The 18713-nt window shown below is 37.7% G+C and overlaps 1 protein-coding gene across 1 annotated transcript in view; it reads right to left on the reverse strand.

Moving 5' to 3' along the window:
• Positions 1–1218: 1218 nt before the first annotated feature.
• The window catches only part of znf407 (zinc finger protein 407), a 499933-nt gene continuing 482438 nt past the window's right edge, over positions 1219–18713 (reverse strand). Inside the window, exon 9 of the mRNA XM_043688651.1 lies at positions 1219–1568. Within this exon, the coding sequence (XP_043544586.1) occupies positions 1534–1568 (35 nt within the window). The 3' untranslated portion in view covers positions 1219–1533. The remainder of the gene's footprint in view (positions 1569–18713) is intronic.

Genomic DNA, 18713 nt, shown 5'->3' on the forward strand with positions numbered 1-18713 from the left:
GTTATAATAAAGATAAGAAATTGTGGAGGAGGTCAAATATAGAAGAAATAAACAGTAAAAACAATAATTTCAGTATTTCATTTTATTTTTAACATGTTAATCTCACAAACCAATAATGAAAAGTTGTTTCGTTATTGTTCAGTATTACAAACAACTCTATACAAAAAGCAATAAGTGTTTTTGATGTTTTTCAGTTCACTTTACTTGTTTAGTGAGAAAACTCCAGTCTGTTTTGGGCTTGAGCAAGTGCACTGAAATCTGGGTGAATGTCTGAGGTGGATATGCGAAGGACAGCTGAGGGGTGATCATCAGTGATAGAGGATCTGTATTTGGATTTGTTGAACTTCATCACGGAGAATGTCTGTTCACATATATAGGTAGATGCAAAGAGGACTAGAATCTTCTGAGCATGCCTCATGTGTGGAAAGTTCTCCTCTTTGAGGGAAGAGTAAAAATCAAGCAGTGAGACTGACCTAAAGTACTCTGCCAGAAGTGTGTCAGACTGCAGGTCAATGAGTTCAAGCTGAATATCACTAGGTGCATTCTCTACATTGCATGTAAATGGGGAAAAAAATCATGTGCATTTCATTCTCAAGTCTTGAAATCACCTTGAAAATTCACCATGCAGCACTTCTAACATAGATGAGTACCTGTGGAGGTGGCAAGTGGGTGAGAATGTTGTTGTCCATTCGGCTTGAGAGAAGCTGCAACTTTCTCATAAAAGCCTTCACCAAGTTGTACATTTCATGCACAAAAAAGCCCTTGCACTGCAGTTTCACATTTAGTTCATTCATAAGTGCAGTCACATCAAAACCAAAACCAAAGGTCTGCAATCCAGTCTGCATCTGAAAGCTGTGGAATGACATTTCCTTTCTTCACACAGAAATCTTGAATCTCTTCTCTCAGGTCCCATACACTTTTCAGCATTTTGCCCAGGCTGAGCCACCTGACAGCTGTGTGGTAGCCTATGTCACGATGTTCAGTCTCATTTTCCTCCAAAAGTGCAACAAACTGCCTGTGATTCAAAGCTCTTGCCCTAACTATTTTAGTTAAAAATTAACCATGTGGTTGATGTTGTAACACTGACTTACACAACACTTTCTGATGTATAATACAATGTAAAAATACCAATTTCCGTTCAGGGTCAATTTCTGTCACTTTATCCTGCATTCTCTTTAAGAGTCCAACATTTTTCCTGTTAGATTTGGACAACCATCCGTTGTCACACCCGCCAGCTTGTCCCATTTTAGTCCCAACGTGTCCAAACATGCACTTACCTCAGTGAACAAATCATTACCAGTTGTTGTTCCTTTCATCGACTGCATAGCTGCCAGCTCCTCCATGATTTTAAAGTCTGTAGTTATCCCACGTACGAAGATGAGTAGCTGGGCTGTGTCACGTACGACGCAGCTCTCATCCAAAGCCAAGGAAAAAAAGTCAAAGTTTACCGCTCTGTGCTGCAGCTGAAGCTCCAGATTTCTCACGATGTCCCTAATCCTTCTCATTACAGTGTGTCAGGAGAGGAGCACTTTCTCAAATGCCTCCCTTTTTCTCCGGGCATATTAGTTCTGCAAAGTCCAACAAACACTCCTTAATAAACTCTCCATCAGAAAACGGTTTACTGTTTCTGGCGATTTTGTGGGATATGACATAACTTGTCTTGGCGTAAGCTGACATTTTGAGGGCTAGCCAGCAAGTACACACGTGCATGTGTGTCCATACATAAATAAAAAAAAGCATCCTTTTCAAAACAAAAGCAACACAGCTGTATTGCGTGCATGGCGTAAATACTTTTTCACTTATGTTCTAATTTAAGATTGACCTCATGCGGGCCAGACAGCAACAACCAAAGGGCCGGATATGGCCCGTGGGCCGTAAAATGCCCAGGTCTGATCTCGACCAACAGTCCCAGTGCTTTGGGAGTGCTGCACTCCTGAAAGAGCATTCTTCCAGATGAAACTCTAAACCAAAGCCCCAAATCTACTTTCTCAGGCAAATTTAAAATTTTCTGTTACACTACTTTGGAGAAGAGGTGGTGTTAACAGTGTACTGGCCAATATTTATAGATATTATGGAATCAACCTGTTCAGAGATGTTATTACACCTCTGGAGCAGATGAGACTTATATCGCAAAAACTGTCAAGTCTGGTCATTATCACATTGCTGTTCTTGTTCACAAACTGCCTGCCACATTTCTTGCATTGCAACAAACAGTTCATTAGCTGTAAAATTATTTGGGGAATCCTAAGATCATGAAAGGTGCCATTTAAATGCAATCTTTTGTTTTTTTATTGTAAATGTATTTAAAACAAAAACTGCTTACAGAGACAAAGCTACAAGAGCATAAAACGTTTTCAATGTATGCAAAATTTAAAAATATATCGCGATTAATTATCAAATTATTTTTGGGAAGAATTTTATCAATTCAATTCAATGATCGTCATGATTTGGATTCTCCATTTACAAATGGAGTTTGCAAAACGAAGCAAGGATCTATCTCCTAGTTATCTATTGAAAAACATTCTCATAAAGCAGCTTTACTTCCACTAGCTGCCTACATGCTAACATAGAAGTGAAATGAAGAGTAAATCACTCTGCAATAAATCTGCACACTCCCCCCAGCAGAGGGAATTAGCTTCCATCAGGAGTGACAAAAAAGAACAGCTGCTTCCTAATTGAAGACATTCACGTAACTGACTAATCCAACTGTCACATCTGGAGTAGTGCATTGATCCACTAGATACATCTAATGAATCCAAAGCAATGAAATTAAAGGAGGGGGTAAGGCAGGGTGACAGCACTGTTAGTATGTTTCATTAGCATGGGAACAACATACTGTAGTAATGATTGTGCTACTTCAATGTACACTTCATTGTTAAGTGTTACTTACTGATAAAGGAACACAAGGTGAGCTCTACTAAATGCAATATGCATTTACGGAAATTGTTCTGCTTACATATTAGACCACATTGACTCCTAATCAAAACACGTCTCAACATTAAAATTGCATCCTTGCTTCCAAATCCATTCAACACCTCACACCAAACGTACCTTCATTTCCTTAAAATATTGTCCAGCTTCACAACTGTTTAAGAGCCACATACTCCTCCAATTCTACTTTGATGAGGATCCCTGATTTTATTCATTTCACCATGGATGTCCATGTTTTCAAACTCTAAGCTCTGGAATTTCTTGTCTACACCTACCTATCTCACTTTTCTCTGTTAGACACTCCTTAAAACCTATTGTTTGGTACCTGCCCCAATATATTGTTATGTACTTTGGTCATTCTGCTTTATACTACTATTGTGAAGTGCCTTGAGATTTTTATATTATGTTAATGGTGCTATACAAATATATGCAATACAAAGTCGTTGTCATAGAAAATCAGCACTCTTTTTATACACTTGATCAAATTTACATTAGTCTCAACTGGACTATGCCAGTTAATGCCCAAATCTACCTGTTACCTGGCCTATTTCAACATATCCTATCAATCTGTTCTCTATTCTGTTCTTCCTCATGTGTTTGTCTTCCTTCTCCTTTAATGCATCCATTCTATTCACTTTCAACTACTCCATGTGGCAGTGAGTTCCACATGGTCACAATTCTCTGGAGAAAACATTTCTATTCCTTTTTCAGCAAAAGAGGCATGGCCATGAAAGGAACCTTACTAAGGCACAGCATGAGGCAAATGGATTGGAGAGTCATTCTTTGGCAAAGGAGCAAGAAAAAGTTGAAACATCACAATTGAGCAGGATGGGCTGGCTCATTCAATCAGGATTCAACAAACCACTTCAGAGGTATAAAGCAGAAACAATTACGGAGGTCATAGACAAGCATGGGTAGATGGTTGGTTAATGGATTGAAAACAGTAAAGGAATAAGCAAGTCCATTTTCAGGCTGGCTTGTTGTAACTAATGGAGTGTTGTGAGGATCAACGCTTGTGCCTCAGTTATTTACAATCTTCTCAATGAGGATGCAAAGTTGAGTGGGAAAGTAAACTATGAGTGTATGAGAAGCCTATAAAGGGATATTCGCTGGTTAAGTGAGAAGGTGACTGACATTGTGGGGAAATGTGGAATTATCCCATTTTATTGAAGAATGGAAAATTATACTAATTCATAAGAATTGGACAATTAGTAAATGCTGGCATTTGAAATGATACTAATGGAAGATGAGTTACATGGATAAGAGAAAGTAACTTTCAGGTACAATATGCAATTAGATAGATGAAAGATAAGTTAGCCTTTATTGCAAGGGGGTTCCATTTTAGAATAAGAGGTAATCTCATTGCAATACATAAAGTTCTTACAGCGTTTGATAGAGTAAGTGCTGAAATGCTGCCACCCCTCTCTGAAGCATCTAGGACTGGGGTCATAGGTCATAAGATATGGTGTTTGCCACTGTGATAGAGAGCACAGTTTACCATAGGTTCACCTGCAGCATCAATTCTGACAGATTCTGACTAATTGAGACATATAAGATAATCGGAGGGTTAGGTAGGCAGACAGTGAGATCCTTTTTTTCTCAGATGGTGATAGCTAGTATGAGGGGACATAGTTTTAGATTGAGGGGTGATAGATATAAGACAGAAGTCAGAGGTAGTTTCTTTACTCAGATGTGGAATGCACTGCCTGCAACTGTAGAAGATTCACCAACTTTAAAGGCATTTAAATGGTCATTGGATAGGCATATGGACAAGAATGGAATAGTGTAGGTTAAATGGGCTTCAGATTGTTTTCACAGTTCGGCGCAACATCAAGGGCCAAAGGGTCTGTACCGTGCTTTAATGTTCTATATACTATATTCTATGAAAGTAGTAGGAACTCAATTTAAGAGAACCTTGTTTGCAGGTTTCACAATCCTGAGTGATATCAAAGGTTCCATCCCTACACCTTGTCGTTCTTGTATTTCACCTTAAATTAGTGATCATTTCAGTTGAACACTTGCAAAAATTTTGAGGAAGTCTAGGTACCTCATGCCATTTTTGTTATTATATGAAGCATGTAATAATCTGGAATCCACTGCCTGAAAGCAGGTTGGATAGTTATTTTCAAAAGGACACTGGATATATATTTGAAAAGAAAAGTCACTTCAAGGAATTAACAGTAGAGTAGAACTAATTGGCCACTCATTTTGGGAGCCAGCACAAATAGGATGGGTGAAACAGCCTTCTTCTGTGCTCTGTTCTATAATCCCAACTACCTGCCAGCTTGATTGAATGGTTGTAAAAGATCCCGTGGCATTATTTCAAAGATAAACAGGAGTGATTTCACCACCATACTCTTCAATATTTATCCTTCAATCAGTACCACAAAAACAGATGATCTGGTCGTGTCACAATACCAGTTGTCAATGTTTGTTGTGCGCAGATAGACTGTTATGTTTCCTACAACACTTCAGAACGAACTACATTGTCTGTACAACACATTGGAATATCCAGTGATTGGTATAAGTGCCATGTAAATATAACTGTTTTCTTTTCAAGGATACAAACTTAATTGGAAGTTCATAAACCATTATCTCAATGCCACTATAAACAACATTAGGACCAACTGTACTAATGAAATATATTATTGGTTACTGACTTGTTTGATGTCATGTTGCATCCATTTAACTCCTTTACTGTGCCATCTTCTGGTTCACTGCATTGCAATCCCAGCAAAATCTAGAGCAGAATTATGGGGGCAGTCCAACTGGGGTAGAGAGGCAGCCTAATGGGTGTTTGAGCAGAATTTAAAGTAACAGCAAATATCAAATTTGTCCCTTCTTTGTAGCCTGGGAACAGGTACCAATTTGTATGATGATACTTTCAATGGGACATGTGACTTATACATTCACAGTGGAAATCATTGTCTTGCTAGAGCAAAAATAATTTGACACTAAGCCATTGCAAATAAATATTAGTAGATGTAATTGAAGGAGAGTTGGAAAAGTTTAGAGGAAATTGCAGAGGTTATGTTTACGCTGCTGAAGGCATGGTTATTAATCGCAGGCAACCAAAAGCAATGACATGCAAGGGGCAATATTAGAATATTGCAATGATTTAGAAGGGTTGTAGCATGGAAGAAGATTATTAAAGAAACAAAGAAAAAGGGTAACTAAAGACCAATTAGCTTACTATATGTTGTTGGGAAAATGTTAGAGTCCATCATAGAAGATACTATAGCAGAACTTTTAGAAATACATGATATAATCAGCATGGCTTCATGAAGGGGAAATCATGCCTGACCAATCTATTTGGGGATAGATAAAGGGGAACTAGTAGATGTAGAATATTTGGATTTCCAAAAAACATTCATTAAGGTACCGCACATAATGATATCTGTTATATTAACATATATAGAGGATTGGCTAACTAATAGAAGAGAACTGGGATTGGGGAGTATTTTCAGGATAGTGACCCATAACCAGTAAAGTTTCACAGGGATCAGTGCTGGGCCACAATTATTTATAATTTATATTAATGATTTGGATGACAAAGTGAATGTACTATTACAAAGTTTGCGAATGACACAAAAAATAAGTGGGAAGGCAAGTCATGAGGATGACATAATGATTCTATAGAGAGATTTAAGCAGGTAAGTGGTTAGCTAAAATTTGGTGTATGGAAGATAATGCAGGGAAATATAATGTCTTGTACATTGGCAGGATGAAGAGTGGATCTGAATATTATTCAAATAGGGCAAGATTGCAAAAATCTGCAGCATGGAGGGATTTGGGAGTCCCAGTGCATGAATCACAAAAAGCAACCATCCAAGTTCAGCATGTAATAGGAAAGGCAAATAAAATGTTGCCTTTGTTTCAAAGGGAATTATGCAGGGCATTGATAAAGCTATACCTGGGATATTGTGTGCAGTTTTGGCCTCCTTATCTGAGGAAGAATGTTCTTGCTATTGAGGGAGTGCAGTGAAGGTTGGCTAAATAGCCCTCGGAGTTTGGCAGGACTGATGTTTGAGGAGAAATTGAGTCAGTTAAGATTGTATTCACTGGAGTGGAGACAAATGTTGTTTGGGGGAGGGGGGGATTGTGTTCACATAGAAACCTATAAAATTCCAACAGGACTAGAGAGGTTAGATGCAGGAAGGATCTTCCCAATGGTGAAGAAGTCCAGACCAGGGGTCATGGTTTAAGGATAAGGGGTAAACCTTTTAGGACTGAGATGAGGAGAAATCTCTTCGCCAAGAGAGTTGTGAGCCTGTGGAATTCACTACCATGAAAGGCGATTGAGCTCAAAACCTTGCATTTTCAGGAAGGAGGGAGATATAGCTCTTTTGCCTAAAGGGATCTAGTGATATGGAGGAGAGTGGGATTAGGATATTAAGCTTGATGATCAGCCACGATCATATTGAATGGTGGAGTAGGCTTGATGGTCAAATAGCCTATACCTGATCCTATGCTTCTATATAAGGAAGGTCGTACTAAAATGATACAAGGCTCCAGTCAGACCTCATGGAATATCATAAATTGTTTTGGTCCCGTTATCTAAGGAAAGAAATGTTGGCATTAGAGGTGGTCAAAAGTAGGTTGAATACATTGATCCCAGATAAAGAGGGATTTTCTTGTTAGGAGAGGTTGAGCCTCTGCTATTTTCAGTTTAGAAGAATGACAGGCAATCTTATGAATTCTTAGGGGACCTCACAGGGTAGATGCAAAGAGTTGTGGGATTACCTAGGACTGGGGTATGATTTCAAAATAAAAGAGTCAGTCATTTCAGACAGAGGTGAAGAAGATCTTTTCTATCAGTGGGTAGTGAATCTGTAGAATTCTTTACCACAGAGGGCTGTCAAAGCTGAGACATTAACCGTATTAAAGCTGAGATAGACAGATTTCTAATTGTTAAGCAAACCACAGGTTACTGGGAAAAGGCAGGAAAATGGAATTGAGAATTATCAGATCAGCCATGATCACACCTTGAATGGCAGCATGCACCATCTCAAAATAGAATTTTAGAATTAAGATTGCTTACCATATTTATGATTCAATTCAGGACATTTTATTTTGACAATCATTTGGGATTGACTAAGCCTCAGAGATATTTCATCTATGTCCAACATTCTACAAGATTCACAAGGTGTCATGTGCCACACATTGATACACTGGAAAACAGTCAGGGAGCATGATCAGAGAGTGCATGCAGTTTAAGTACAATTGCAGGCTGAATGGCTGTCTGTTAACGACAACTGCAAATTCTCCAGGAAACTATTTGCTTTTTTTTTTAAAAAATTGCCTACTTTGATGGAATAATAGCAGACAGAAAACAAACACTGTTAATGGGTTCCCCATTCCGAAATCAGTTCATGACTGGCAAAAAACATTTAGAGACGATAAACCAATTGTGTGAAACATTTGTCTCATTTGGCAACTGAATGATATCTGAATCCTGGAGGTAACTCCTTGAGAAGATGCAGGATGGTGTTGGGATGCATATCAGGAGGATGCTTTCCAAAAGGTCATGGACAAGCTGATGTCACTTATGTCCTGGCCCATAAGTGGACAATACACCCTTTCCAACTATCAGCCCCAAGCTTGATAGTGGTGGACTTTCAGGAACAACCAAATGGCTGTCAGAATCCTGGTTTATTATGCTTCATAGATATTGTCATGCAGTAATAGAGGATGCTCTCTTGCTTACACCCAAGAGCTTTTTTGTCTCCCTCCTTGCCCTGGAGGTATTTACAGAGACAGACCATAAACCACTGGTTTCTTGATAGATGAGAAATAGTTAACAGGGATGCCTCCAGGAATACAGAGGTTGCTACTCTGCCCTGTGAGACTTACCTATGAAATGGTATATGTACATGGAAAACTACAGACAACAGCAGATGTACTCACCATACCAATGATCCACATCTTGTTTAAGACAAGGGCCTCCTTCTCATTTGACTACCAACTGGTTTTCATCTACTACACTAGACCCAACAGATCTCCACCAGGAAAGAGGATGGTGGCATCAAATCTAGTATATTAGTCTTACACAATGAGGAGCTCTGGTGGGGATTCATCTTATTGTTGGACAAGTCAGGAACATTGCTTCAGAGATCATATTTTCTACTTGTTTTGTTTTAACAAAGTGGTCTCTTACTCACACAATGCTGCAGATTTTACTTTAATGATAAAACAGATGTTTATTAACAAAAGAAATGAAGATAAAATAGAATGAACCAAGCCATCTACATATTAAATTAAGTCAAAGATTTTTTTTTAAACAGACTTTTAAAAAAATTCTTTTATTAACTGAAAAGAAATAAAACAGGTCTTCTATGGCATTTTAAACACCATTCCTACCATACCAACATCAGCCCTGCATCCAACACTTAAGTGTGCTTAATCCACTTGGGATTTAATGTTTGGACTGGAACTGCAGCTAGTTTCTTCCTGGATCTATCATATACTTAACCTTAAATGTATTCAGCTTTAAGTAAACTATTTAGGGTTTTATCCTAGTACGTCCTGTCTGGGGCAACTACTAACTCTTCACTCTAAGGTAACCCAGTTCATTATATATCCTTCCTTCTAAGGGGCAGGGTCTGTACAGCTATCCTATTCCAAGGACTTCATAGGATTGCTTAAAATTTAAAGTAAAATTGGATCCACTGTCTCCTTTTTTAAGCTTTGGATGTTTCCCTGCAGTATAACAAAACTTCACATTCCATAAGTTTCTAATAAACCCGAGGCCCCATTATTGACTTTGCTAGGCCGTAAAACAATCTAAGAAAAACAAAACTTCCAATAGGGGTTAACACAATCCCATTCCCTTTAAAGACAGGCCTGAAAAACTGTTTTACAGAAATACAAGTTAATTAACTTCTGCCACACAAACAAACCACAGATTAATAACTCAATCTAGAAGCCAAAATTTACAGTAAATTGCATTAAATATAAATATATAAAGAAATCCTACAGTTTACGTCACACAATGTAGAAACCATAGCAGCTGATTTGTCGGAATCTCCCATGCACATCCAATAATGCAATCATAATCATGGTCATTGGATGACAGATAATCTGTTCTTAATTGATGCTGTTGATGAAAATAAATTGGTCAGAGCACCCCAGAAAACTCCCCTGCACTTCTTTCAAATAGTTGCATGGGTTCAGTAACAGAGCAGGGGAAGCCTTGATTTAATGTCTCATCCAAAACATGGCACCTTCGACACTCCCACATTACTGCACTCAAGAGTCAGGCTCGATTTTGTGCTTTACATCGTAGAATCATTACAGTGTGGAAGCAGGCCCTTCAGCTCACAAGTCCACACCAACACTCTGAAGAGTATCCCACCCAAACCCATTCCTCTACATTTACCCCTGATTAATGTGTCTAACCAACACATTCCTGAACACTATGGGCAATTTAGCATGGTCAATTCAAGTAACCTGCACATCTTTGATTTGTGGGAGGAAACCAGAGCACCCGGAGGAAACCCGCACAGGCAGTCATCCAAGGCTGGAATCGAACCAAGATCCCTGGCGTTGTGAGGCAGCAGTGCTAACCACTGAGCCACCATGCCATCCTTTAGCTAAGTCTTACAGTCTTCTGACTCAAAGGTAAGCATGTTACCCAATGAGCCACACACGACATATAAGAGTAAGGAATAAAATTAAGCATGATAAAAATTTTACAAAATAAAATAAAAAGGCATGCAAAACAAGACTAATGCATTGGTGATAAAACTGTATTGATTGTGTTATGAACCTAAAACTAATAACATGGCTAGGAACCCACAACTTCTTTATCTATGGTACCTATCTATTTGGGCTACCATATGATGATAGAATTTCACTCTGTATTTGGCAGAGGATCGTTATCTCTCGGGACATTAATAGATTTATTCTGGTGCCAAGTTCTTGGATAACCTTCTTGCAAATCACATTCTCCCCATCAAGTTGAAGATAATGGGGTCATTTTCCAGAACACATCTAGGAAAGCAAGGCTCATTTGGTTGTATTGATAATAGCTTCAAAGTTAATGCCTGTAACAAAGAATGATGTTCAGAACCTTTAAATTTCTATGAAAATAGTGGTCCTATAAACATAGATGTAGGGATAGGGAAGAAAGAGATACAGAAAGTAGTTTGGATAAGACATTTTGAAATGATGTTTTTTTGTCTGCAATGACGTTTTACATCCATTTGAATGTCATTGGGTTGACACATGCTTTAAAAGGAAAACCTATGTTTTCTTGAGAATACATTTAAACTATATGCTTTCAAACCTGCAACATATTGTGATTTTCATAGGATAGTAGAAAATAAAACACAAGAGGTCACTTAGCCCATGGTGCATGTTTTAATCCTTTCCTTTGAATGAGAACCACCTACTTTGACTCAATTTGTGATTATCTAAAAGGAACTGAGCTACTGCTACTTGGGTTTGTTATTTGTTTGAACGACTGATGTAGGTTTTGTCTTAGATTCATAAAGATTTGTGCCAGAACCCAGACCATGACCTATTTCATAATTACCTGTTGAAAAATATAGTGCTGTACTTTATTTACTGTTACATGGCAACATGCATAAATGTGAATGTAGCAACACATTCAATATTTTAAAATAAAGATTCGCCAGAGGCTAGTTTTTAATAGGCTGTGACTAAAAATAGGTAATCCAAGATTCACTGTATAGTTCTGCAGTACAATAGGACTTTATTAATACCAGTAAAATGTTTGTCTTTTTCTATCTGCCTTTTCCAATCTGACAAACTTCCAAGATCTCAGTGTTCCTCCAATTCTGGCCTCTTGCACATTTCCCAAATTTAATTGCTTCCTATTAGTAGCCGTGCTTCAGTGTCTACGCCCTAATTTCTGGCATTCCATCCATAAACTTCTCTAGTTCTCTAACTCTGTCTCTTACTTGGAAGACACTCCTTAAAAGTATCTCTTACACTAAGCTTTTGGTCACCAGAGCCAACATAGCCTATGTGACTGGTGAAAAAGTTTGCTCATAATTGCTGCTATGTAACTCCTTGGAGTGTTCTGTTATATTAAAGATGCTATGTAAATGCAATTTGTTGTCATTTAAGGGCTATGGAAAACAATAGCAATTTGAATATATTACCACAATTTAACTGCCACTTTCTTGAATATCTGCTCCTTACTTAAATGTTATGAGGGTACTGTACTTTGTTATGACAAATCAATATGTAGCATACCATATACTTGTAGGTGAATGTATGCATAGACCCGGTTCACAACACTTGTAGCTTAGTTGTGGTACCTCCCCCCTCCTTTTTCTTATGGCCTTTCATTCTCTCCAATTATAAACCACCACTAGTTTTTCATCAGCCATCTCCATGTCTCCAAATGGCTTTTCAGTGTCAGTCCTGTCAGGAAATTAACTCATCACATTGTGGCAGCTGCTAATTTTTTCTCCTTTCATGTCAGATGGATTGTCTACTGAAGCTAATAATGAATCACCAATCCCTGATTAGAAGGTGCTTCAGAAAAGCAAAACTGCCATCTGAGCTTTTTAAAAAAATATAAAATGATATCATCCCCAGAGAGTTTAAAAAAGACTGTATTCCCCTCAACACGATGCAACAAGGATCGGCTGTTTGAGTGAACTGTGTTCTATCTTAAATTACAGGCTAATATTACATCGTAAAATAAAGGAAAACTTGCAGTTGAATTCCTCTCAGAGTCCCTTAGCAGCCTGCTCCCGTCAAAGGCTACAGCCATTACGATATATTTCTCATTTGGTTTCTCTAGGCCTGCACAATACACCTTGCATATAACCTTTGTTCTCAGTCCTCTTCATCTCCTTTTTGGCTCATCATGCATTCAATCAGATGTGCTGATTTGACACTGTAAGCTACACTAGTCTTATGAATGATTAAATGCCAGCTCACACATGTTTATCATACATAAATCAGAAATGGCAAATTGCCACGTGTCAATGTCAGTGGCCAGCACAACTCGGAAAAAGGTTGAGGGAGCAAGATCGTGGGTCGAACTTCATTGTTGGCAAAATGCCGACTGGAGTCAAAGGAAGAACTTAACAGTGAAAAATGCAACTGCAATTAGAACAAAGATATACAGCTTACAGCAAAATTGCAATGTTCAGTTTTTGCATTATGTTTTTGTTTTTACCAGTACATTATTAATTAATTATTACTTTTCAGTGTACTAATACATATAAAACCAAGATAGATTCAAGTTTCAAAAAGCAAACTAAGATATCTGAATATGATTTTACAAATAGTGTGCACTTGGATAAGCAAAAGAACCCGGAGAGGATGAATAATAAAGATAGCAGACAAAAGTTGAAGTGACAGGAGGTGTTGAAAAAGGGACTGTTTCCTTCTCTGCACTCACACTTCCTACCTCTGACCTCCTCCAGTCTTCCAATCCTCCAATTCATGCCTCTTTCATTACCATTAGTGACCATTCCTTCAACTACCTATTCTCTGGAACAGGATGAATGTAAGATGAAAATCTTTGTATTTTATGTATTTTTTCAGCAATATTCAAGTTCTGTATTACCAAGTAACTATATATTTTAAGTAAGTTAATTAATTAATAAATATGGAATTGAAAACAGGATTCAACAATGATGACCATGAAAGCCATTTAGCATAAAGCTCGATGTGGTTTACTAATGTCCTTTAGGAAAAATAAAATCTGGTATCCTTTTCTTCCATGGCAATGTAGTTGATTCTTAAATATACTGGTAACCTGAATTGGTCTAGTTAGCCATTGAGTCTAAAAGCAATTAGAAGCGGACAACAAATGTAAGCCTTATAAGCAATGTTGACATCTCATGAAAGAATACATATATAAAACAACTGCTGTAGGCTCCTGATTCTCATATGAGGTTTTCTCATCAAATCAGGAAGAATACTTCTGAACCAAATGGCTAATGGTTTGATAATCTTGTCTGATTAAAATAGATATATCAAGGCAATACCAGAACTTATTATGTTTCATTATTTAGTGAATGCAAATCTGGAAACCAAGCAATAGTCTCTTCATTTGCTGAGCTTAAGGTTTAAGTCTGCTACCTAGTCTGTAGAGGCATCACTCCTCAGCGAAGTGCAGCACTATTTAATGTACTGGTAAACACGAAAACATAATGCAAAAACTGAACATTGCCATTTTGCTGTAAGCTGTGTATCTTTGTCTAATTGCAGTTGCATTTTTCGCTATTAAGTTCTTCCTTTGACTCCAGTCAGCATTTTGCCAACAATGAAGTTCGACGCACAATCTTGCTCCCTCAACCTTTTTCTGGAAGACCACAAAGGATTTTTATTGAGATTCAGTCAGTGGAGGTTAGCTGTGGTAGGGTCCTGGGTTTGTCCTGAATCTGTTTAGCAATGACCACTGTCTGTCTTAGAATAGTTCCCTGTGTAGTATATCAGATACCGGAATGGAAAGGATATAATTTCGAGGAAAGGCTGAACAAACTAGAGGCTATTTTTGAAACAAAGATGACTGAGAAGGGACCCAATGGAAGTTCTTAAAATTATAAAAGGGCTTGATCATGCAGACAGATTCTTAACTGAACTGCTTGAATAGATGCTATACAAGCTAGCCAGTCAATTAAAAAAAATCCAGCAATCATTGACAGTTTCAGCCAGTTTTTGTATTTACTTTTAAAAAACTGCAGAACATGACTGTTAAACAGATCTTATCCACCCTTGAAGAGTGCTGATGTCAACACCAGCTTGTGAGTCTCACATTGAGATTTAAGACCCTGCAATAGCCAAAATGGGGTAAGTTTGCACTCAGCAATTTGTTAAATTGTTGTACTGAGTTCAAGTTTTCCTCCTGTTTGATTTGTGTGCTGTTACCTTTCCTCTACTAGTAAAGATGTGATCTATTAGGCAAGGTAGGTGGGACATCCACATGGAGGGACCATCTAATATTTTTAAAGATGTTCAGTATTTCCAGTTCCACAAATATCCAGCCATCTGAATTCCAATTGCTAAATCTGGTAGCACATTCCACAGATTCAACCTTCACTATACAAAATGTCCTAAATCACTTCCATTTAGCCCATGGTTAAATATGATTCCCCTTTTAATAAAGGCAATACACAGAAAGTTTTCATAATATTGCTATCTTATTGAGTGCCAAGAAAGAATAAATTGCAATTTTATTATCACCTCGGCCTTCTTTGCTGACATTTTCCAAGCAGAATGGAGTTCATTCCTTAAATATTCACATAGTCTGTGGTTCTAACAAACTGTAACATCCAGCTCTTTTCCACCCAAACAGATAAGGCCAACTTATTTGGCAGAGATTGATGGGACATGACACTCACTTCCACAGTAAGTGGTTGAGGTGAAAGGTATTGACACATTTAAAGAAACCAGGTAAGTACATGAATCTTATATGAAATAGAACTGAGAACTAGGAGGTTTATGTGGTGCTTAAATACCACCATAGATCAGTTGAGCCACATGGGCTATTCCTATGTTGTCCAAATCTAGTTAACATTTGCTATAGCCTATGGGTCCCCCAAAACCTGAAAGTTAGTTGTAAAATTCTCCGCACTGTTATGGAAATCCATAACTGACTGGATGCATGCTTGTAAAGATACTAGTTGCTCCAAATAATGTTGCATCACGAAAAGTCATGAAGATGATTCACACAGCAGATGAAAGTTGGATATTGGTATGGCCAATGTCACTTGCCTTGTCATCGTAAATGCTCTTCAGTGTATACAATGAGGTGAGATAATCATGAAGCATTCTTCTTTCTTGAGGGCTCTATAATTCTAGGAGTTAAATGTACAGATTCTGCTAGAGTTCAATATTTCCTAAATATCTTCTTGTTGACATCAAACTTGACTTCCACTTTTGTATCGTCTTGCATCCTTCTGGTCTGTGATAAAGGCTTGTCACTACACAAGGAGGATTTGGGTCAAAATGCTTAAATACATTTAAGGGGAAGCTAGATGAACACATCACGGACAAAGGAATGGGAGATTAGCTGACAGGATGAAATGAAATAAGATGGGAAAAGGCTCATATGCAAAATATACAGGAGCTCATTGTGAGATGCACAAAATCTTTACAGTACCAGAAGTAAGCAATGTGTACTGTGCAATGAGAAATTTCCATTAACATTTAATTCTTAAAAACAGATAGAAATAAATATTCAACACTGTCCTGAAAATATGTTTCTCAGGGTGTCATTAGTCTGTGAAATGCTGTCCTCCAGAGAGCAGGGGAGGCTGCATCATTGAAAGATTAATGGCTGAGTTAGATAAATGCTTGAACAGAGCAGTCAAGAGTATGGGGCTGGCAGGAAAGTGGAGTTCAGGCCACAATCTGATCAACTATGAACTTACTCAATGGTAGAATAGTCTTCGTCCATCACACAAACCAGCCTTCCATCCATTGACTCCACCTATATTTCCCACTGCCTCAGGAAAGCAGCCAAGATAATCAAAGCTCCCCTCCCATCCCAATTGTACTCTTTTCCACTCTCTTCTATTGGACAGAAGATAAACACATTTGAAAACACGTATCAACAACATGAAGAATAGCTTCTTCCCTGCTGTTATCAGACTTTTGAATGGAACTCTAAAGAAACTTGGTCTTTCTCTTCATCTTCTCTGTAGCTGTAACACTATATTCTGCATTCTATTCTATTATTCCGATGCACTTATGTATGGTATAATTTGCCTGGAGTGCATGCAAAACAATACTTTTTACTGTACTTCAGTATATGTGACAATAATAAAATCAAACCAAATTGCCTCCTTCTGACCTAATTTTTGTACTCTTGGTTCTAGTTAACCTGAACTATTTCAGCTGCACATGCAATGGCATGGACCTTGGTGTCAAATGGTCATGTTTCTGTACTGTAAGTGTTGAAGTATTTCTATATACCTATATCCCACTGAATGCATATGTAGAGTATGACAGAAAGGATGCATGAAGACATGGGTGATGGAAGCAGAAGGCCTTGCAAACATTGAAAATCTTTGCATATATTTCTCAGCAGTATTTTCTCTTTGATTCTCCAGGAGGAAGAGAAAATGAAGGCATCACAAGGTTGTTGATGTGTTTCTATTTCCAGACTGCTATAATTTTAAGTATCACATAATCCAGCAGCCCACAACTTCAACTGTCAATCCTACTTCACTGACCCCAATAATATCTACAGTATGTCTTAATGTATGGGTGAATGGTCTTAAAATTGTGTTAACTAATTGCAGGTACTTCAGGCTAGTTTGTCTTGAGAGACAAAGGAGGAACATGGGTGGGTAACATATGGCACATGAATTAGTTACCATGTAATGACAGAAAACAAGGGTTGAGTGCATGTATTTCTGGGTAAGGGTAAGAAAATGCCTAATATTTTAATTTATGAAATTCCACATTTAAAATTCTGTCACTGTGAGCTTTCAGGAAGTTTATTTTTATTGGGAGCAATGAAATAGCAACTTAATTAAGAACTGGCTGAATTTGGACCCTCTTTAACAGAATCCTCTCAGCCATTTTGGTTGGGTGGATATACAAGTAGCCAACTTGGAGATATAGAGTGGGCTTTAAGATAATTATGGGGAGAGGGATCATGAGGGGGATTTGGAGGCTTAAAAAGCAAAAGGATGTGGTGGCATTACAGGGCACCTATTTCGGCAATGATATCCTCAGTCGGACAGGCAAAGACAGAGTTTAGAAGTATAATCAGAAAATGGAATAAAAGGAGGAACAGTATTAAAAGCAACACTAGTGGCTCTTTAGTTAAATGTGTGTAGCATTCAAAACAACATTAATTAGTTAACAGCAAAAATAGAGATTAATATCTGCAAACTTGCAGTCATTATGGAGATAAGGTTACAAGGATAACAAATCTGGGAACTAAATATTCACAAGTAAGTGGCTTTTCAAAAGGTCAAGAAGGAAGGAAGGGAAAGGTGGTGTGGTTGCATTGTTAGTACAAGATGGAATAAGTTCATGAGCAGTAAATGATCGAGGATTGCATAGTGTAGAATCCATTTGGCTGGAGTTAAGAAATAACAAGGGGAAGAAAAAAATCAGTTATTGTAATCTATACGCACCTAACAATAGTTATTCTGTCGGACAGAGAGAAAAAAAATTGGATAATGAGGGCATTAAAAAGGCCAAACACTCATCATGCATGACTTTAATTTTCACACAGATTGGAAATGTCAAATTGGCAAAGGTATCCACGAGAAGGAATTCATAGAACGCGTTTAGGACATATCCTGGAATAATATGTTGTGGATCCAACAATCCTGCATCTGATAGAAAGTAGTAAGATAGGTTTGATAAATGATCTGAGTAAAAGATTCCCCAGGGAACGGTGACCATAATGTAACAGAATTTAGCATCAGTTTGAGGGTCAAAAAAAGTGAATCAGAAATAACTATACCAAACTTAAATAAAGGTAATTGCAGAGTTGGCTGGATTGGACTTGGAGAGGAATTTAACAGAAAATATGATTGAAGAACAATGGCAGACAGACATTTAAGGAAACAGTTTGTCAGCCACAGCAAAAATGCATTTCAGTAGGATTCTCGGAAGAGGATAAACCAGCCGTGGTTGACCAAGAAGATTAAGGATAATATTAACATGAAAGAAAAAATATACAATGTAGCAATGATTAGTAATGTCCGACAAGATTAGTAAAGTTTTAAAAGTCAACAATATATGACCACAAAAAAGGGAGAAAATTAACTGTGATGGCAAACTGGCAAGTAATATATAAATAGGCAGTAAAACTTCTTTAAATATAT

The sequence above is a fragment of the Chiloscyllium plagiosum genome, chromosome 4 (assembly GCF_004010195.1).
Source record: "Chiloscyllium plagiosum isolate BGI_BamShark_2017 chromosome 4, ASM401019v2, whole genome shotgun sequence".
NCBI classification, from domain to species: Eukaryota; Metazoa; Chordata; class Chondrichthyes; order Orectolobiformes; family Hemiscylliidae; genus Chiloscyllium; species Chiloscyllium plagiosum.